Raw genomic sequence first — 21,951 nt, forward strand, 5'->3', positions numbered from 1 at the left:
GCTACAAGGCGCACAAGTCTGTATTTAGGTAAGAAAGAAAGTGGCAGTAGTGTTAATTATACATTAGTACTGATTAAATCAAAGAAGCCTCAAAGTAACCACCTGATTGCACCATGTACAGATATGTGCGCCTGGGGGGGAGAGGTGTGTGTGTGCAGGCAGGTGAGTGTTAGTCTTGCAGGTGTTTCCCCCCCCCCCAGCCTAATTAAATGGCTACAGATTCCTGGTGTGTGAGTCACAGAAGTCAATGTGACTGGCTTCCCTGATGTATTTGGCTGCTTTCCAGGGACTTAGTTGGCAATATCTCACCCAGCGCAATGGGCCCCGCCTGGGGGTCGGACAGTGAGCAGATCAGTACATAAGGGAAGAGTCGCAGCAAAGAAAGTGCAAGTCGGAACAGGATGAGCCCAAAGGGACAGAAGCAGGAAAGTCCAATTGCAGTGATGGAGTCGCTCCTGGGCACCGACAAGGTAGAAACTGTGTGTGCGGCTAATGGGGAGGGAGTATTACTAGTAGTATATTAATACTATCGTAATTGTTATTAAAATAATCAGTAAATACATCAGATATATCCAACCTGCAGCCCTCCAGCTGTTCAACTGCACATCCCAGGGGCCCATTAACAGCTGTGGGGGGGCAGGTTTGGGGCTGGAGGTGCTGCCTTGGGACACCCCTGTGAGTTGTAGTTCAGCTGTGGGGGGGGCAGGTTTGGGGGCTGGAGGTGCTGCCTTGGGACACCCCTGTGAGTTGTAGTTCAGCTGTGGGGGGGCAGGTTTGGGGGCTGGAGGTGCTGCCTTGGGACACCCCTGTGAGTTGTAGTTCAGCTGTGGGGGGGGCAGGTTTGGGGGCTGGAGGTGCTGCCTTGGGACACCCCTGTGAGTTGTAGTTCAGCTGGAGGGGGCAGGTTTGGGGACTGGAGGTGCTGCCTTGGGACACCCCTGTGAGTTGTAGTTCAGCTGTGGGGGGGGCAGGTTTGGGGACTGGAGGTGCTGCCTTGGGACACCCCTGTGAGTTGTAGTTCAGCTGTGGGGGGGCAGGTTTGGGGACTGGAGGTGCTGCCTTGGGACACCCCTGTGAGTTGTAGTTCAGCTGTGGGGGGGCAGGTTTGGGGACTGGAGGTGCTGCCTTGGGACACCCCTGTGAGTTGTAGTTCAGCTGTGGGGGGGCAGGTTTGGGGGGCTGGAGGTGCTGCCTTGGGACACCCTGTGAGTTGTAGTTCAGCTGTGGGGGGGCAGGTTTGGGGGCTGGAGGTGCTGCCTTGGGACACCCCTGTGAGTTGTAGTTCAGCTGTGGGGGGGCAGGTTTGGGGGCTGGAGGTGCTGCCTTGGGACACCCCTGTGAGTTGTAGTTCAGCTGTGGGGGGGCAGGTTTGGGGGCTGGAGGTGCTGCCTTGGGACACCCCTGTGAGTTGTAGTTCAGCTGTGGGGGGGCAGGTTTGGGGGCTGGAGGTGCTGCCTTGGGACACCCCTGTGAGTTGTAGTTCAGCTGTGGGGGTGGGGCAGGTTTGGGGGCTGGAGGTGCTGCCTTGGGACACCCCTGTGAGTTGTAGTTCAGCTGTGGGGGGGCAGGTTTGGGGGCTGGAGGTGCTGCCTTGGGACACCCCTGTGAGTTGTAGTTCAGCTGTGGGGGGGGCAGGTTTTGGGGCTGGAGGTGCTGCCTTGGGACACCCCTGTGAGTTGTAGTTCAGCTGTGGGGGGGCAGGCTGGGTTCCCTCATTCTTATAGAAATTGTGTCAATGGGTGCAAATGTTCTATATGGAAAGTAGCCTGTAGGGGTCACTCTCACACGGGGGCAGTTTGTGTGCTTTATGCACATTTGAGTTGCCCCTGATCACATCGGCTGATTAATCCCATTATATTCTGCCCTTGGGGGCTCAGAGTTGGGTTCCATTTAATTCCCATTTATCCTGCATTTCCCTGCGCTCGGCACACATTCCAAAGCCGATAGTTTCATTTGGAACTGACAAATAAATACTCTTATGTGCCTTTAAAATTCCTATAAAATTAGACATATTTGTCAGTGTGTATTTGTCAACTCAGATACATGTTTTTGACAAAGAGACAAGTCAAAGCCGCGTTAGTCATGTAATTACTTACAGGTTACACTTAATAGCATCGGTAACAATACACACACTCAGGGCACAGGATTGCCGGAAACAAAGGCCAAATCTAATTACCTTCCCTGCCAGAGATAGTGAGCAGCAGGAAATACAGCAGGAAATACAGCAGGAAATACAGCTGACAGTTAGTAATTTACATTGGTTATATTCTGATGCGCTTTAAAAAATTCTGTTTTCCCGTTTCTGGTTTATTTTTCTGATTTGTGTTTTCTTTGTATATTGTGCCCGGCTCTTGGCTCTAATGGGGTTTGTGTCCCTTTGTGACTTCCATAATCTAAACCCCTGAACTGACTTTGTATAAATATAGAAATCTGCTGTATTTCCATGTAGTGATTAACATACTTGCAAAGGGACAGTGTGGGACTGGGCTGCCAGGATACCAGGAAAACTCCCGGGGGGCCCAGGTGTCGGGGGGCCCTCCTGCTCCTGACTATTTGGCCTGTTTCATGGCCATTCCCTATTTCTGAATGGGAAGAGAGAGGAGAAATAGATGGGAGAATAGATGCTAGCATGTAAATAAAAGAGACTGGGAGAATAAAGAGGTTGGGGGAGGAAAGGAGGGTCTAAGGTTTCTGGTGGCCCCTGGGGTCCCAGTCCGACACTGCAAAGGGGCTGCCCTGAGAAATTTACAAAAATATGGTCCCCATGGTTACAAGAGCACAAACTCAGAGAACCCCTCAAACCCCCCACCCCTCCCAAAGCCACAACAAGTAGGGAACTTGTGGTAAACAATCAAATGCAAGAAGAGTGGAACAGGAATACAAATTTACTGTTTTGTGGTTTCACAGAACATTAACACGCTTGGTTCTTAAGTAACAAGTGGGTAACTCATTTCTTAGAGTCTGAAAGTGCTGATTGTAACCCGCAGATGTGACCAGGTCCGGACTGGGACCCCAGGGCCCCACCAGAAATCCTTAGACCACAGGCCCACTCTCCAAACTATTTTTCCTCCTTTCCTCACCCAACCTCTTTATTCCCCTAGTCTCTTTTATTTACATGCTAGCATCTATTCTTCCATCTATTTCTCCTCTCTCTTCCCATTCAGATATAGGGAATGGCCATGAAACAGGCCAAATAGTCATTAGCAGGAGGGCCCCCTGACACCTGGGCCCACCGGGAGTTTTCCTGGTATCCTGATGGGCTGCTGTGAATCTTGTACCTGGGCCCTTAGGGTTATATTAACTCTATGACTGTGTCACTGTAATGTTACCTACAGGTGGGGGGGACCAGTTGGTTTTGGGGTGCTGATACTCTTGCCTTTTATTTGTGCTGCTGGAGGAATAGAAGCTGTATTGCAATGGGGGGGGGGGGTGTTGTATTATATATATATTATATATATATTGCTTTTATTTAGCACCTTGGGTATATTATGCTTAGTGTACATCTTATTGTGCAGCGCTGCGGAATATGTTGGCGCTTTATAAATAAATGTTGATATTAATGCTTACTACAAATGGTGATGTAGAAAATCCATCACTGTTGGATTTGGTCAAAAATGACTGAATTCTGTACAATAGATTTCCCGGATACCAGATCCCAGCCCTGATTTGCATATTGAAATTTCAACAATATCATTTAATAATAAGCTGTCTGGCGCTTTAATGTCACATGACTTTGTGTTCTGATTTGGTTAAAAAAAGAAAAAAAGTGCGGTTGGATTTGGAGCTGAATCGTGGATATAGTGCAGCCCGGCCCCCCCATACCTGATGGGCAGATGCCCAGGTGTACAGTGGGTTTGGGGGTGCAGCCCTTCCAGCCCCAGGTTCCCCGGCACACATTGCCGCAGCGGCACAGGGGAAGGGAGACGGTTAAATAATCAGCTTTTGTCCAAATAAATGTAATGAGCTGCTGCTGATCCGAGAGCCCATGTGATACTGTGTAGGGGGAATTCATCTGATAATGTATAGAGGTTCCCCCCAGAATATTGTGTTCTTGTAAATTAACCCATATATATATATAAATAATAATACACAGTATGTAGGTGTCTGCTCCCAATGGGGTAACATGCAGTAAATCCCGGGGGTAAGTGTATATGGGCTGGCAGCTTGTATGGGTGGGGAGAATGCAATAATAGGTGAGTGTGTGTATATGGGGGCACATTCCTATAAATATTACATTTTCCCAAAGCTGAACTTTCCCTTTCTGTACAGGCTGACCCACCGGCGCTGGAAGCACCAAGGACACACGTTTCGGCTTAGTATATAGATAAAGATAGATAAAGATGTAGCAAAAATAAAATAAAGCTAACAAAGGAAATTATGAACTTTGAACATTCAGTATAGTAAATATTTGGGTTTTTATTAGAAAACGAAAAAGAAAAAATTCCCCTACCCATGAGTAGCAGCTACTTGTCACGGCTACTGAGCACTAGAATTTCCCCTGCTAAACGCACACAGAGACAATTATCAGTGAATGATCAGTATTATCTGTTTCTGTAGCCGTGACAAGTAGCTGCTACTAGTAGCTCTGTGTGTCTTTGCCCTAAGGCAGCCTGCTGGAGAGCTGCCAGACAACTATTTGAAGCAGCCGCTTGGCTTCTGTGAATCTCCAGACTGAGTGAATAAAGGAATTTGCTTTTCTGTAGCCAAAAAAAAAAGAGTGCTGGTTTGTACTGCCAGGCTCACTGCTGCCAAACGGATACCCCCAAATGCTGCCCAGTTAGGAGGCTGGGAGAGTGGGGTAAGAGGGAGCACCCACAGGAATAAAGCCTCTAATTCCCATTGGGCTTCTGCTTATTTTTCTTCTGCAGGGGCCACAGCTGAACCTCTCTATCCAACCAGGGGCCACAGCTGAACCTCTCTATCCAACCAGGGGCCACAGCTGAACCTCTCTATCCAACCAGGGGCCACAGCTGAACCTCTCTATCCAACCAGGGGCCACAGCTGAACCTCTCTATCCCCCCAGGGGCCACAGCTGAACCTCTCTATCCAACCAGGGGCCACAGCTGAACCTCTCTATCCCCCCAGGGGCCACAGCTGAACCTCTCTATCCCCCCAGGGGCCACAGCTGAACCTCTCTATCCCCCCAGGGGCCACAGCTGAGCCTCTCTATCCAACCAGGGGCCACAGCTGAACCTCTCTATCCCCCCAGGGGCCACAGCTGAACCTCTCTATCCCCCCAGGGGCCACAGCTGAACCTCTCTATCCCCCCAGGGGCCACAGCTGAACCTCTCTATCCAACCAGGGGCCACAGCTGAACCTCTCTATCCAACCAGGGGCCACAGCTGAACCTCTCTATCCAACCAGGGGCCACAGCTGAACCTCTCTATCCCCCCAGGGGCCACAGCTGAACCTCTCTATCCAACCAGGGGCCACAGCTGAACCTCTCTATCCAACCAGGGGCCACAGCTGAACCTCTCTATCCCCCCAGGGGCCACAGCTGAACCTCTCTATCCCCCCAGGGGCCACAGCTGAACCTCTCTATCCAACCAGGGGCCACAGCTGAACCTCTCTATCCCCCCAGGGGCCACAGCTGAACCTCTCTATCCCCCCAGGGGCCACAGCTGAACCTCTCTATCCCCCCAGGGGCCACAGCTGAACCTCTCTATCCCCCCCTATTTCAACGCTCTGGGATACATACAAAGAAGTCCAGTCAGGTTGGTGCCTACGGCACAGGATGTCACATGTCCCTTGGGACCCCCCGTAGAGAGCTGCACTTCTCATGCCAGTTTCTGTCATATAATATTATTATGAAAGTAGGGGCTTGTTTTGACCCATATGGGGGGGATCAGAATGATACCAAACATGAGGGGTGTCTCCTGTCCCAGCCCCCCAGAAACTATCCCTCCTAACTGGTGGGTATAGGCAGTCCCTGTTTGGTACCATTGGGAAGCATGGGGCCCCCCCCATAACCAATATATGATTTATGAGGATGGGAACCCTAAAGCCAAGGAGCTATGGACCCCTTTCTATAATCCATATGTTCCCATAGCTGCACCCCCTGCTGTACTTGGGGCCACAATTGCCTCTCTTTGAGCAACAGATAAAACAACACCATATGACTCCGCACTGTTAGTTTTTTCCAGACCAGCACTTGGCAGCCTTTCCTCTCCGGCTGATCAGTTCAGCGTCAGTGTGGTTTCTATTTTGTGGTTTCTATTTGGCTGCTGCAGTAAAAAATCTCTTTTGTGCAACATGCTGGAAACTTGTATAACTAAATATTAAACGGAAACCCCTGGGTGTCACACTGCTGCGGGCACTGAAATATAATTACCCAGCAGGGCTCCTCTTTAACTAAAATGTGCAGATATGACTGAAAGTCAGTCCCCCCACTCCCCCTATATAAGGTCCCACTGTCTCTCAGTCGCTATTTGCTGCTCCGCGATGTCTGTGGCTGCATCTCAACCGCTCCCGGAGGAACAACCTTTCCTGCCAGTCAGTAACTGCCGGGTGGGCATGAGCGGATCCGCAAGCTATAAGGCTGCTCCTGCCCCCCAGCAGCCCCCCCGGGTAAGTGTGAGGGTCCTGAACTGCCCCTGAGCCTTGTGCCCTTGTAACTGCTGCACTGTCCCAAAATGATGCCCCGGCAGGTACCGTATCTCTGCCTGCGTCTGTGTATTCACTTATATATATATTTACCCAGATTAGTACCGAGTACGTGTTATGTATGTATAGTGTTATAGTGTTATGCTTAGTATGTATGTATGTTTATGTTTATTTATAAAGTGCTACTTATCTACGCAGCTCTGTACAGTAGAATACATTAATACAAACGGGGTTATTAAGATAATAGATAAATACAAAGTATAACAATAAATACAGATAAATAAAGATTGTAAGCTCACTGGGGCAGGGGCTGATGGGAATGTGATAGGGCCCTTAGATTGTAAGCTCACTGGGGCAGGGGCTGATGGGAATGTGATAGGGACCTTAGATTGTAAGCTCCACTGGGGCAGGGACTGATGGGAATGTGATAGGGACCTTAGATTGTAAGCTCACTGGGGCAGGGACTGATGGGAATGTGATAGGGCCCTTAGATTGTAAGCTCACTGGGGCAGGGACTGATGGGAATGTGATAGGGACCTTAGATTGTAAGCTCCACTGGGGCAGGGACTGATGGGAATGTGATAGGGACCTTAGATTGTAAGCTCCACTGGGGCAGGGGCTGATGGGAATGGGATAGGGACCTTAGATTGTAAGCTCACTGGGGCAGGGGCTGATGGGAATGTGATAGGGACCTTAGATTGTAAGCTCACTGGGGCAGGGGCTGATGGGAATGTGATAGGGGCCTTAGATTGTAAGCTCACTGGGGCAGGGACTGATGGCAATGGGATAGGGACCTTAGATTGTAAGCTCACTGGGGCAGGGACTGATGGCAATGGGATAGGGACCTTAGATTGTAAGCTCACTGGGGCAGGGACTGATGAGAATGTGATAGGGACCTTAGATTGTAAGCTCACTGGGGCAGGGACTGATGGCAATGGGATAGGGACCTTAGATTGTAAGCTCACTGGGGCAGGGACTGATGGGAATGGGATAGGGACCTTAGATTGTAAGCTCACTGGGGCAGGGACTGATGGGAATGTGATAGGGACCTTAGATTGTAAGCTCACTGGGGCAGGGACTGATGGGAATGGGATAGGGACCTTAGATTGTAAGCTCACTGGGGCAGGGGCTGATGGGAATGTGATAGGGACCTTAGATTGTAAGCTCACTGGGGCAGGGGCTGATGGGAATGGGATTGGCAATACTACTGGCTCTCAGCATTACAGGGGTTACTAAGTGTCGGGGCAGAAGGGAGGCTGCTGTGTGGCTTATACAGGCTGCACTGATTTGGATTATAACTTTCCTTCTCCTTTAACCGACTCCTACACATGAGCCCTTTGGTTAAACCTCAAATGTGTCTCTGCTGCTACAATTTACATATATAGATTTATTTTTAACATTTATTTATTTTAAATATAATAGAACAATATATTAACTGGGAGGGTATATGGGAGATTGAAGCAGGGATATATCCAGCCGCCGGATAGAGAGGTATCTGCCCTTGCACCCCTGTATATAGCCCTGACATTCTTAAAGGGGAAAATCCATAAAGCCCCGGGGATGGAGGGCTTCCCTGGAATATATAGAATTATATATAGAATATTTATTTGTATTTCGGAAATACAGCTGACAATTTGTATTTTACATTGGTTATATGCTGATGTGCTTTATCTGGTTTCTGGTTTATTTTTCTGATTTTTGTTTTGTATATTGTGCCCGGCTCTTGGCTCTAATGGGGTTTGTGTCCCTTTGTGACTTCCATAATCTAAACCCCTGAACTGACTGTATAAATATGCGGCTATTCCCTGTGTATCTGGTGAATACCTTATACTTTTTGGGGTATGACGGTGTCTCCAATGAGCTTATAGTCGCCAGTTTACTCTGCTTAAGTTTATTTTTTATTATCCCCTAAGAATTTGATTATTGGGAGATGGAACATCGCCTTAATAAAACGGTACTGTTGGTTATAAATGAGTTCAGTATTAATTATATAGAGATATAACGCAAGTTTGCGCAGAATGATACCAACCTACGGAAGGTGCAGAATGTCGGGCATCCCCGGAAGAGGATTGGAGCCGAGTGTTGGGCGATCCGGCGCTTCTTATATTTATATTCATTTATCATTATATATAAGAATAAAGGGGTTCTGATCCAGTTATTTCCAGCTCTCTAAGGTGTTTCATGAGACTCCGATACCCTGTTTGTTTCTCTGTCACTTCTGGGGATTCTCTCTCTTTGCACTCTCGGTCACTTTGCGCCATCTTTGCGCTGTCAGTTTGCGCACCTTGCGGGGGTCAAGTCTTGTAATAGTTGTTACCTCAATCGTGTTAAAATTGCCCACTTCACCCAGTGTGAGATCCATCACATTATTATACGCACAATACCAACCCAGATAGCAATATTTTCCCGGAATCCTTGAAACAGCATACACCGTGGGTTAATCCCCGACCCCCAGTTGATAGGACAGGTCCCCCTCCTCCACCTTCCCAATAAAAAATGTATATAAGGTACCCCCACCCCTAGCAAATAAGGGAAATTCTGTCGCTTACTTCTCTTTCCTGGACTCAGGAGAAAGCGCATACACCATGCCCAGGCCGGGTTGAGGCTTTGGAACTAGACAGCGAGAAATTACGTTAAAGGAACAGTAACGCAAAAAATGAAAGAGCTTTAAAGTAATAAAAATATAATGCACTGTTGCCCTGCACTGGTAAAACTGGTGTGTTTGCTACAGTAACACTTCTATAATTTATATAATAAGCTGCTGTGTAGCCCCGGGGGCAGCCATTCAAGCTGGAAAAAAGGCACAGGTTACATAGCAGATAACAGATAAAACACCATTGTATTCTACAGAGCTTATCTGTTATCTGCTATGTGCCTGTGCCTTTTCTCCTTTGAACGGCTGCCCCAGGGCTACATAGCAGCTTATTTATATAAACTATAGTAGGGTTTCTGTAGCAAACACCCCAGCTGTACCAGTGCAGGAATGGCTGCCCCCGGGGCTACACAGCGGGGTATTTATATAAACTATAGTAGGGTTTCTGTAGCAAACACCCCAGCTGTACCAGTGCAGGAATGGCTGCCCCCGGGGCTACACAGCGGGGTATTTATATAAACTATAGTAGGGTTTCTGTAGCAAACACCCCAGCTGTACCGGTGCAGGAATGGCTGCCCCCGGGGCTACACAGCGGGGTATTTATATAAACTATAGTAGGGTTTCTGTAGCAAACACCCCAGCTGTACCAGTGCAGGAATGGCTGCCCCCGGGGCTACACAGCGGGGTATTTATATAAACTATAGTAGGGTTTCTGTAGCAAACACCCCAGCTGTACCGGTGCAGGAATGGCTGCCCCCGGGGCTACACAGCGGGGTATTTATATAAACTATAGTAGGGTTTCTGTAGCAAACACCCCAGCTGTACCAGTGCAGGAATGGCTGCCCCCGGGGCTACACAGCGGGGTATTTATATAAACTATAGTAGGGTTTCTGTAGCAAACACCCCAGCTGTACCAGTGCAGGAATGGCTGCCCCCAGGGCTACACAGCGGGGTATTTATATAAACTATAGTAGGGTTTCTGTAGCAAACACCCCAGCTGTACCAGTGCAGGAACGGCTGCCCCCGGGGCTACACAGCGGGGTATTTATATAAACTATAGTAGGGTTTCTGTAGCAAACACCCCAGCTGTACCAGTGCAGGAATGGCTGCCCCCGGGGCTACACAGCGGGGGTATTTATATAAACTATAGTAGGGTTTCTGTAGCAAACACCCCAGCTGTACCAGTGCAGGAATGGCTGCCCCCGGGGCTACACAGCGGGGTATTTATATAAACTATAGTAGGGTTTCTGTAGCAAACACCCCAGCTGTACCAGTGCAGGAATGGCTGCCCCCGGGGCTACACAGCGGGGTATTTATATAAACTATAGTAGGGTTTCTGTAGCAAACACCCCAGCTGTACCAATGCAGGAATGGCTGCCCCCGGGGCTACACAGCGGGGTATTTATATAAACTATAGTAGGGTTTCTGTAGCAAACACCCCAGCTGTACCAGTGCAGGAATGGCTGCCCCCGGGGCTACACAGCGGGGTATTTATATAAACTATAGTAGGGTTTCTGTAGCAAACACCCCAGCTGTACCAGTGCAGGAATGGCTGCCCCCGGGGCTACACAGCGGGGTATTTATATAAACTATAGTAGGGTTTCTGTAGCAAACACCCCAGCTGTACCAGTGCAGGAATGGCTGCCCCCGGGGCTACACAGCGGGGTATTTATATAAACTATAGTAGGGTTTCTGTAGCAAACACCCCAGCTGTACCGGTGCAGGAATGGCTGCCCCCGGGGCTACACAGCGGGGTATTTATATAAACTATAGTAGGGTTTCTGTAGCAAACACCCCAGCTGTACCGGTGCAGGAATGGCTGCCCCCGGGGCTACACAGCGGGGTATTTATATAAACTATAGTAGGGTTTCTGTAGCAAACACCCCAGCTGTACCAGTGCAGGAATGGCTGCCCCCGGGGCTACACAGCGGGGTATTTATATAAACTATAGTAGGGTTTCTGTAGCAAACACCCCAGCTGTACCAGTGCAGGAATGGCTGCCCCCGGGGCTACACAGCGGGGTATTTATATAAACTATAGTAGGGTTTCTGTAGCAAACACCCCAGCTGTACCAGTGCAGGGCAGCAGCACATTATATTTTAGTTACTTTTATACACTTTCATTTTTTGGTGTTACTGTTCCTTTTAGTGCAGCGCCGGATTACAAATCCAGGCGCCCCGAGACCTTTTGCCCCCCCCCTGCGTGCATGTGCGAACAAACCTTCCCCTGCTCCACACTGTCGCAAGTGCACATGCGCAACATTTAAACCCTCCCCCCCCCCCATACGGAGCAGTGGGGAGAAGTCCCCATTGCTCTGTATGGGTGCAAAATGTAAAAATTTTGTTGCGGCGGGTTGGCCCTAAATTTGTGCCGCCCTAGGCCCAGGCCTTTGGCCTCACCGCAAATCCGGGCCTGGTTAAGTGACAGAATTTGCTGATTCGCGGTGCGACTTGTGCGGCAGTTACTGTGCGTGAGTGAATGAGTAGCTCTGTACACACAGGGAGCCCAGGGAACTCATGGGATATGGGAATCGCGTTAAACTGAATGGTCTGTGCAGGTATCATACTCTGTTATTTTATGCGTTTATATTACTGAATAAATATAAACCAGGTTTCAGATGCCCCTAAAAGAGCAGAGCGGGCATCCCTGGTATTTCTGTCCATTGTAGCCAAACGCCTCATAGAGAAATCACATTCCCCCCCAACCGCCACACAATGCAGTTAACCCTAGCATTCCCATGTACTGATTAACATACTTGCATAGGGGCTGCCCCCAGAAATGTACAAAGATATGGTCCCCATGGTTACAAGAGCACAAACTCAGATAGAGAACCCTTCCCACCCACCTTACCCCAAGCCACAAGAACAAAGGAACTTGTGGTAAAGAAATAAGGTCTGTAGCTCCGAGAAATGGAACAGAAATAGAAATTCACTGATTAGTTGGATAACAAGTTCATGTGGGTAACTCATTAGCATCCGAAAGTGCTGATTGTACCCTGCAGCTGTGACTGACACAGTTGGGGTGTGCGCTGGCTATTATTATTATTATTATTTTTGTTTATTATTATTAATAAAGGGTATTTTCCCCTTCAGACAAAAGTCTGAATTTAAACTGAATTCAAGACTTTGCAAGACCTGCCCCCTTCTCTGTTATTCACTCCCACAATCTGTCACCTTTATTTTAAAGGGCATGTCAACCCCAAAAATAATTTTTTTGCATAATGAAAGAAAACATAATTCTAAGCAACTTTCCAATATGAAATAATTAAAAATTTGTAGCGCTTTAAAAGTCATGTGTAAATGTAATGGCTATAGAAAGCAGCATTTGCTGAACTCCTGGTTGTTACATTTTAAACAATGTTGCAAAGGTCGGTCTCCCCCAGCGAGTCAGGTCTGTCAGGCTGCTGCCTTGTGTTACACTGTTTCAGGGGTCAGTCTCCCCCAGCGAGTCAGGTCTGTCAGGCTGCTGCCTTGTGTTACACTGTTACAGGGGTCGGTCTCCCCCAGCGAGTCAGGTCTGTCAGGCTGCTGCCTTGTGTTACACTGTTTCAGGGGTCGGTCTCCCCCAGCGAGTCAGGTCTGTCAGGCTGCTGCCTTGTGTTACACTGTTTCAGGGGTCAGTCTCCCCCAGCGAGTCAGGTCTGTCAGGCTGTTGCCCTGTGTTACATTGTTACAGGGGTCAGTCTCCCCCAGCGAGTCAGGTCTGTCAGGCTGCTGCCTTGTGTTACACTGTTTCAGGGGTCAGTCTCCCCCAGCGAGTCAGGTCTGTCAGGCTGTTGCCCTGTGTTACATTGTTACAGGGGTCAGTCTCCCCCAGCGAGTCAGGTCTGTCAGGCTGCTGCCTTGTGTTACACTGTTTCAGGGGTCAGTCTCCCCCAGCGAGTCAGGTCTGTCAGGCTGTTGCCCTGTGTTACATTGTTACAGGGGTCAGTCTCCCCCAGCGAGTCAGGTCTGTCAGGCTGCTGCCTTGTGTTACACTGTTTCAGGGGTCAGTCTCCCCCAGCGAGTCAGGTCTGTCAGGCTGCTGCCTTGTGTTACACTGTTTCAGGGGTCAGTCTCCCCCAGCGAGTCAGGTCTGTCAGGCTGCTGCCTTGTGTTACACTGTTTCAGGGGTCAGTCTCCCCCAGCGAGTCAGGTCTGTCAGGCTGCTGCCTTGTGTTACACTGTTTCAGGGGTCAGTCTCCCCCAGCGAGTCAGGTCTGTCAGGCTGCTGCCTTGTGTTACACTGTTTCAGGGGTCAGTCTCCCCCAGCGAGTCAGGTCTGTCAGGCTGCTGCCTTGTGTTACACTGTTTCAGGGGTCAGTCTCCCCCAGCGAGTCAGGTCTGTCAGGCTGCTGCCTTGTGTTACACTGTTTCAGGGGTCAGTCTCCCCCAGCGAGTCAGGTCTGTCAGGCTGTTGCCCTGTGTTACATTGTTACAGGGGTCAGTCTCCCCCAGCGAGTCAGGTCTGTCAGGCTGCTGCCTTGTGTTACACTGTTTCAGGGGTCAGTCTCCCCCAGCGAGTCAGGTCTGTCAGGCTGCTGCCTTGTGTTACAGTGTTTCAGGGGTCGGTCTCCCCCAGCGAGTCAGGTCTGTCAGGCTGCTGCCTTGTGTTACACTGTTTCAGGGGTCAGTCTCCCCCAGCGAGTCAGTTCTGTCAGGCTGCTGCCTTGTGTTACACTGTTACAGGGGTCAGTCTCCCCCAGCGAGTCAGGTCTGTCAGGCTGCTGCCTTGTGTTACACTGTTTCAGGGGTCGGTCTCCCCCAGCGAGTCAGGTCTGTCAGGCTGCTGCCTTGTGTTACACTGTTTCAGGGGTCGGTCTCCCCCAGCGAGTCAGGTCTGTCAGGCTGCTGCCTTGTGTTACACTGTTTCAGGGGTCGGTCTCCCCCAGCGAGTCAGGTCTGTCAGGCTGCTGCCTTGTGTTACACTGTTTCAGGGGTCAGTGTCCCCCAGCGAGTCAGGTCTGTCAGGCTGCAGCCTTGTGTTATAGTGTTTCAGGGGTCAGTCTCCCCCAGCGAGTCAGGTCTGTCAGGCTGCTGCCTTGTGTTACACTGTTTCAGGGGTCAGTCTCCCCCAGTGAGTCAGGTCTGTCAGGCTGCTGCCTTGTGTTACACTGTTTCAGGGGTCAGTCTCCCCCAGCGAGTCAGGTCTGTCAGGCTGCTGCCTTGTGTTACAGTGTTTCAGGGGTCAGTCTCCCCCAGCGAGTCAGGTCTGTCAGGCTGCTGCCTTGTGTTACACTGTTTCAGGGGTCGGTCTCCCCCAGCGAGTCAGGTCTGTCAGGCTGCTGCCTTGTGTTACACTGTTTCAGGGGTCAGTCTCCCCCAGCGAGTCAGGTCGGTCAGGCTGCTGCCTTGTGTTACACTGTTTCAGGGGTCAGTCTCCCCCAGCGAGTCAGGTCTGTCAGGCTGCTGCCTTGTGTTACACTGTTTCAGGGGTCAGTCTCCCCCAGCGAGTCAGGTCTGTCAGGCTGCAGCCTTGTGTTACACTGTTTCAGGGGTCGGTCTCCCCCAGCGAGTCAGGTCTGTCAGGCTGCTGCCTTGTGTTACACTGTTTCAGGGGTCAGTCTCCCCCAGCGAGTCAGGTCTGTCAGGCTGCTGCCTTGTGTTACAGTGTTACAGGGGTTAGTCTCCCCCAGCGAGTCAGGTCTGTCAGGCTGCAGCCTTGTGTTACACTGTTTCAGGGGTCAGTCTCCCCCAGCGAGTCAGGTCTGTCAGGCTGCTGCCTTGTGTTACAGTGTTTCAGGGGTCAGTCTCCCCCAGTGAGTCAGGTCTGTCAGGCTGCTGCCTTGTGTTACAGTGTTACAGGGGTCAGTCTCCCCCAGCGAGTCAGGTCTGTCAGGCTGCTGCCTTGTGTTACAGTGTTTCAGGGGTCAGTCTCCCCCAGCGAGTCAGGTCTGTCAGGCTGCTGCCTTGTGTTACACTGTTTCAGGGGTCAGTCTCCCCCAGTGAGTCAGGTCTGTCAGGCTGCTGCCTTGTGTTACACTGTTTCAGGGGTCAGTCTCCCCCAGCGAGTCAGGTCTGTCAGGCTGCTGCCTTGTGTTACAGTGTTTCAGGGGTCAGTCTCCCCCAGTGAGTCAGGTCTGTCAGGCTGCTGCCTTGTGTTACAGTGTTTCAGGGGTCAGTCTCCCCCAGTGAGTCAGGTCTGTCAGGCTGCTGCCTTGTGTTACAGTGTTTCAGGGGTCAGTCTCCCCCAGCGAGTCAGGTCTGTCAGGCTGCTGCCTTGTGTTACACTGTTTCAGGGGTCAGTCTCCCCCAGCGAGTCAGGTCTGTCAGGCTGCTGCCTTGTGTTACACTGTTTCAGGGGTCAGTCTCCCCCAGCGAGTCAGGTCTGTCAGGCTGCTGCCTTGTGTTACAGTGTTTCAGGGGTCAGTCTCCCCCAGCGAGTCAGGTCTGTCAGGCTGCTGCCTTGTGTTACAGTGTTTCAGGGGTCGGTCTCCCCCAGCGAGTCAGGTCTGTCAGGCTGCTGCCTTGTGTTACACTGTTACAGGGGTCGGTCTCCCCCAGCGAGTCAGGTCTGTCAGGCTGCTGCCTTGTGTTACACTGTTTCAGGGGTCGGTCTCCCCCAGCGAGTCAGGTCTGTCAGGCTGCTGCCTTGTGTTACACTGTTTCAGGGGTCAGTCTCCCCCAGCGAGTCAGGTCTGTCAGGCTGTTGCCCTGTGTTACATTGTTACAGGGGTCAGTCTCCCCCAGCGAGTCAGGTCTGTCAGGCTGCTGCCTTGTGTTACAACTGTTTCAGGGGTCAGTCTCCCCCAGCGAGTCAGGTCTGTCAGGCTGTTGCCCTGTGTTACATTGTTACAGGGGTCAGTCTCCCCCAGCGAGTCAGGTCTGTCAGGCTGCTGCCTTGTGTTACACTGTTTCAGGGGTCAGTCTCCCCCAGCGAGTCAGGTCTGTCAGGCTGTTGCCCTGTGTTACATTGTTACAGGGGTCAGTCTCCCCCAGCGAGTCAGGTCTGTCAGGCTGCTGCCTTGTGTTACACTGTTTCAGGGGTCAGTCTCCCCCAGCGAGTCAGGTCTGTCAGGCTGCTGCCTTGTGTTACACTGTTTCAGGGGTCAGTCTCCCCCAGCGAGTCAGGTCTGTCAGGCTGCTGCCTTGTGTTACACTGTTTCAGGGGTCAGTCTCCCCCAGCGAGTCAGGTCTGTCAGGCTGCTGCCTTGTGTTACACTGTTTCAGGGGTCAGTCTCCCCCAGCGAGTCAGGTCTGTCAGGCTGCTGCCTTGTGTTACACTGTTTCAGGGGTCAGTCTCCCCCAGCGAGTCAGGTCTGTCAGGCTGCTGCCTTGTGTTACACTGTTTCAGGGGTCAGTCTCCCCCAGCGAGTCAGGTCTGTCAGGCTGCTGCCTTGTGTTACACTGTTTCAGGGGTCAGTCTCCCCCAGCGAGTCAGGTCTGTCAGGCTGTTGCCCTGTGTTACATTGTTACAGGGGTCAGTCTCCCCCAGCGAGTCAGGTCTGTCAGGCTGCTGCCTTGTGTTACACTGTTTCAGGGGTCAGTCTCCCCCAGCGAGTCAGGTCTGTCAGGCTGCTGCCTTGTGTTACAGTGTTTCAGGGGTCGGTCTCCCCCAGCGAGTCAGGTCTGTCAGGCTGCTGCCTTGTGTTACACTGTTTCAGGGGTCAGTCTCCCCCAGCGAGTCAGTTCTGTCAGGCTGCTGCCTTGTGTTACACTGTTACAGGGGTCAGTCTCCCCCAGCGAGTCAGGTCTGTCAGGCTGCTGCCTTGTGTTACACTGTTTCAGGGGTCGGTCTCCCCCAGCGAGTCAGGTCTGTCAGGCTGCTGCCTTGTGTTACACTGTTTCAGGGGTCGGTCTCCCCCAGCGAGTCAGGTCTGTCAGGCTGCTGCCTTGTGTTACACTGTTTCAGGGGTCGGTCTCCCCCAGCGAGTCAGGTCTGTCAGGCTGCTGCCTTGTGTTACACTGTTTCAGGGGTCAGTGTCCCCAGCGAGTCAGGTCTGTCAGGCTGCAGCCTTGTGTTATAGTGTTTCAGGGGTCAGTCTCCCCCAGCGAGTCAGGTCTGTCAGGCTGCTGCCTTGTGTTACACTGTTTCAGGGGTCAGTCTCCCCCAGTGAGTCAGGTCTGTCAGGCTGCTGCCTTGTGTTACACTGTTTCAGGGGTCAGTCTCCCCCAGCGAGTCAGGTCTGTCAGGCTGCTGCCTTGTGTTACAGTGTTTCAGGGGTCAGTCTCCCCCAGCGAGTCAGGTCTGTCAGGCTGCTGCCTTGTGTTACACTGTTTCAGGGGTCGGTCTCCCCCAGCGAGTCAGGTCTGTCAGGCTGCTGCCTTGTGTTACACTGTTTCAGGGGTCAGTCTCCCCCAGCGAGTCAGGTCGGTCAGGCTGCTGCCTTGTGTTACACTGTTTCAGGGGTCAGTCTCCCCCAGCGAGTCAGGTCTGTCAGGCTGCTGCCTTGTGTTACACTGTTTCAGGGGTCAGTCTCCCCCAGCGAGTCAGGTCTGTCAGGCTGCAGCCTTGTGTTACACTGTTTCAGGGGTCGGTCTCCCCCAGCGAGTCAGGTCTGTCAGGCTGCTGCCTTGTGTTACACTGTTTCAGGGGTCAGTCTCCCCCAGCGAGTCAGGTCTGTCAGGCTGCTGCCTTGTGTTACAGTGTTACAGGGGTTAGTCTCCCCCAGCGAGTCAGGTCTGTCAGGCTGCAGCCTTGTGTTACACTGTTTCAGGGGTCAGTCTCCCCAGCGAGTCAGGTCTGTCAGGCTGCTGCCTTGTGTTACAGTGTTTCAGGGGTCAGTCTCCCCCAGTGAGTCAGGTCTGTCAGGCTGCTGCCTTGTGTTACAGTGTTACAGGGGTCAGTCTCCCCCAGCGAGTCAGGTCTGTCAGGCTGCTGCCTTGTGTTACAGTGTTTCAGGGGTCAGTCTCCCCCAGCGAGTCAGGTCTGTCAGGCTGCTGCCTTGTGTTACACTGTTTCAGGGGTCAGTCTCCCCCAGTGAGTCAGGTCTGTCAGGCTGCTGCCTTGTGTTACACTGTTTCAGGGGTCAGTCTCCCCCAGCGAGTCAGGTCTGTCAGGCTGCTGCCTTGTGTTACAGTGTTTCAGGGGTCAGTCTCCCCCAGTGAGTCAGGTCTGTCAGGCTGCTGCCTTGTGTTACAGTGTTTCAGGGGTCAGTCTCCCCCAGTGAGTCAGGTCTGTCAGGCTGCTGCCTTGTGTTACAGTGTTTCAGGGGTCAGTCTCCCCCAGCGAGTCAGGTCTGTCAGGCTGCTGCCTTGTGTTACACTGTTTCAGGGGTCAGTCTCCCCCAGCGAGTCAGGTCTGTCAGGCTGCTGCCTTGTGTTACACTGTTTCAGGGGTCAGTCTCCCCCAGCGAGTCAGGTCTGTCAGGCTGCTGCCTTGTGTTACAGTGTTTCAGGGGTCAGTCTCCCCCAGCGAGTCAGGTCTGTCAGGCTGCTGCCTTGTGTTACAGTGTTTCAGGGGTCAGTCTCCCCCAGCGAGTCAGGTCTGTCAGGCTGCTGCCTTGTGTTACACTGTTACAGGGGTCAGTCTCCCCCAGCGAGTCAGGTCTGTCAGGCTGTTGCCTTGTGTACACTGTTACAGGGGTCAGTCTCCCCCAGCGAGTCAGGTCTGTCAGGCTGCTGCCTTGTGTTACACTGTTACAGGGGTCAGTCTCCCCCAGCGAGTCGGGTCTGTCAGGCTGCTGCCTTGTGTTACACTGTTACAGGGGTCAGTCTCCCCCAGCGAGTCAGGTCTGTCAGGCTGCTGCCTTGTGTTACACTGTTACAGGGGTCAGTCTCCCCCAGCGAGTCGGGTCTGTCAGGCTGCTGCCTTGTGTTACAGTGTTTCAGGGGTCAGTCTCCCCCAGCGAGTCAGGTCTGTCAGGCTGCTGCCTTGTGTTACACTGTTTCAGTCAGAGCCCCCAGGGCAGAGAAGAGAAAAGCACAGGCAGACACTGCTTCTAATAGCAATTATAAATACAAATAACTCAAAAACCATTACAAACTTGTAATAAATGTATATTGCAAAGCTGCGTAGAATTTTGGTTTCTTAGGCAAAAAGTTACATTTTGAGTTGCCTTGTCCTTTAAATACATAGTTTTGAAGCTACAGACCGTATGGGTTGTGAGTCTCTGTGCCCTTTCTGTTTGGCCGCTGCTCTAAAAAACATCTTTTGTGCAATTAAAAGCGCAACGTGCTGGAAACCGAGACCCCTGGGGGCACACACTGCTGGGGGCACTGACATATAATTACCCAGCAGGCAGTATGTGTGTGTATGAGCCCCTCAGGGACCCCCAGGGAAGGGAAATAGGAAATAGTTATTCTCTAATGAATTTATCTGTTTGCTGCATTGGGCTGTTTTTAAAGTCTGAAGTTTCAACCCGGAATAGAGAGGCACCTGATTTACACAAAATACTAATAAAAATAATCGACTTGTATCTGCCACTAGGTGGCAGTTGGTGTTGCTAGCAGCTGGGTTAAGAAGACGTTCTTCTCTGCCCATGTGACTTTCCGGCTGCGCTTCTCTCTCTCCTCACTCACCCCTTATATAAGCTCCGGTGTCGCACTGTCGCAATCTGCTGCTCCGCGATGCCTGTGGCTGCTTCTAAACCGCTCCCGGAGAGACAACCTTTCCTGCCCGATAACTGCCGGGTGGATATGAACGGATCCGCAAGCTATAGGGCTGCTCCTGCCCCCCAGCAGCCGGTTAGTGTCCAGAAAAGTTCGTGCTTTTGGTTTGTGAGTCTTTGAGTTGGCAGTGAGCGCAACTGCCCCAGAGCCTTCTGCCCCTGTAACTGCTGCACTGTCCCAAAGTGATACCCGGGCAGGTACCTCTGCCCCTACCTGCCCCCACTGTTCCCTATGGGGAGAGGGGCCGGGGGAGCGCCCGTTAGCCGCGCCTTATTGGCACCATGGGCAGGGGCACAATTACCGGGGCAGGGGTGCTGGGGGTGAGGGCGCAGTCTCTCTCCCTATGGGAAACTGACCGGGCCGCTGTTTTGCGCCGTTTACCCTGTAATTGGTAATTAGTAAGGTGATGGAGGTGGGGGCTGCTGTGGATCTTGTACCCCGGCCCTTAGTGCTGGGGGTGAGACTGTGTCACTGTAATGTTACCTACAGGTGGGGTGGGGGGGGCAGGTTGGTTTTGGGGTGCTGATACTCTTGCCTTTTATTTGTGCTGCTGGAGAAATAGAAGCTGTAGTGCAATAGGGGGGGGGGGGTGTATATATATATAATATAAAATACACACACACACACACACACACACACACTTTTATTTAGCACCTTGGGTACACCTTACAGCAGTGATCCCCAACCAGTGGCTCGGGGGGAACATGTTGCTCCCCAACCCCTTGGATGTTGCTCTCAGTGCCCCCAAACCAGGGAGTTATTTCTGAATTCCTGACTTGGGGGCAAGTTTTGGTTGAATAAAAACAAGATTTCCTACCAAATAAAGCCCCTGTAAGCTGATAGGGTGCATAGAGGCCCCTAATAGCCAATCACAGCCCTTATTTGGCTCCTCCATGAACTTTTATGGTGCTTGTGTTGCTCTCCAGTCTTTTTACATTTGACTGTGGCTCCCGAGTAAGAAAGGTTGGGGGCCCTGCCTTACAGTATGTTATGCTTAGTACATATGGGTGGCCCTCCTGCCTAGTGATGCGCAGCGGTGTGTAAGGTACTGGTGCAGGGCAATGCTCTTAACCCTTTACAAATTTAGTTATGTATAAAATCCATCGCTGTTGGATTTGGTCAAAAATGACTGAATTCTGTACAAGAGATTCCCGGATACCAGATCCCAGCCCTGATTTGCCTATTGAAATTTCAACAATATCATTTAATAATAAGCTGTCTGGCGCTTTAATGTCACATGACTTTGTGTTCTGATTTAGTTTCATGAACTTAATGAACTTTAATGAAAAGTGCGGTTGGATTTGGAGCTGAATCGTGGATATAGTGCAGCCCGGCCCCCCCATACCTGATGGGCAGGTGTACAGTGGGTTTGGGGGTGCAGCCCTTCCAGCCCCAGGTTCCCCGGCACACATTGCCGCAGCGGCACAGGGGAAGGGAGACGGTTAAATCAGCTTTTGTCCAAATAAATGTAATGAGCTGCTGCTGATCCGGGGGATGTGAGAGCCCATGTGATACTGTGTAGGGGGAATTCATCTGATAATGTATAGAGGTTCCCCCCAGAATATTGTGCTTCTTGTAAATTATTCCGTATATAAATCCGGGTCAGGACTGGGCACCAGATTATTTAGGAAACCTACCGACCATAATTCTATATTACACGCCACCAGCCATAATTAGGGGTATCCCTTTCTCCCAGTCCTTAGTGTTATTAGGAATAACCGCTCACCAGATAAAGCACAAATACAACTTGGGGAAATGTATGAAAGATTTCTATACCGGCACCCAATTGGGCCAACCGTTACAAAGGGCACTTCGGCACACACAGGAGGCACTACTACAAGGGGATGGTAAGGCTCGGAATCAACCAACCCCCTTGATCTTTACAACTACATACAACTCGACATCACCAAATCTGTCTAAAAACATTCAGAAGAATTGGCCTATGATCAACCAAGATGAAACTTTGGGGCACATTTATTAACCCACGAACGGGCCGAATGCGTCCAATTGCGTTTTTTTCGTAATGATCGGTATTTTGCGATTTTTTCGGAAAATTGTCGCGACTTTTTCGTTACCAATACGATTTGCGTGAAAAAACGTGAGTTTTTCGTAGCCATTCCGAAAGTTGCGCAAAATCTGGCGATTTTTTTGTAGCATTAAAACTTGCGCGAAACGTCGTGCTTTTTAAGTTTTAACGCTACGAAAAAGGCGCGACTTTTCGCGCAA

At 51.2% G+C, this 21,951-nt stretch overlaps 1 protein-coding gene across 2 annotated transcripts in view; it reads left to right on the forward strand.

The window, feature by feature from the left end:
- Positions 1 to 322: 322 nt before the first annotated feature.
- Positions 323 to 21,951, forward strand: part of LOC116411115 (killer cell lectin-like receptor subfamily G member 1) — a 35,897-nt gene continuing 14,268 nt past the window's right edge. The window contains exon 1 of one of the 2 annotated variants that reach the window (XM_031903108.1): positions 323 to 470. In XM_031903108.1, coding sequence (XP_031758968.1) covers positions 402 to 470 — 69 coding nt within the window. In that variant the 5' untranslated portion in view covers positions 323 to 401. Of the gene's footprint in view, positions 471 to 19,648; positions 19,801 to 21,951 lie in introns of those variants that run through there. The other variant, XM_031903107.1, reaches the window with a different exon arrangement.

The sequence above is a fragment of the Xenopus tropicalis genome, chromosome 5 (assembly GCF_000004195.4).
Source record: "Xenopus tropicalis strain Nigerian chromosome 5, UCB_Xtro_10.0, whole genome shotgun sequence".
NCBI lineage: Eukaryota > Metazoa > Chordata > Amphibia > Anura > Pipidae > Xenopus > Xenopus tropicalis.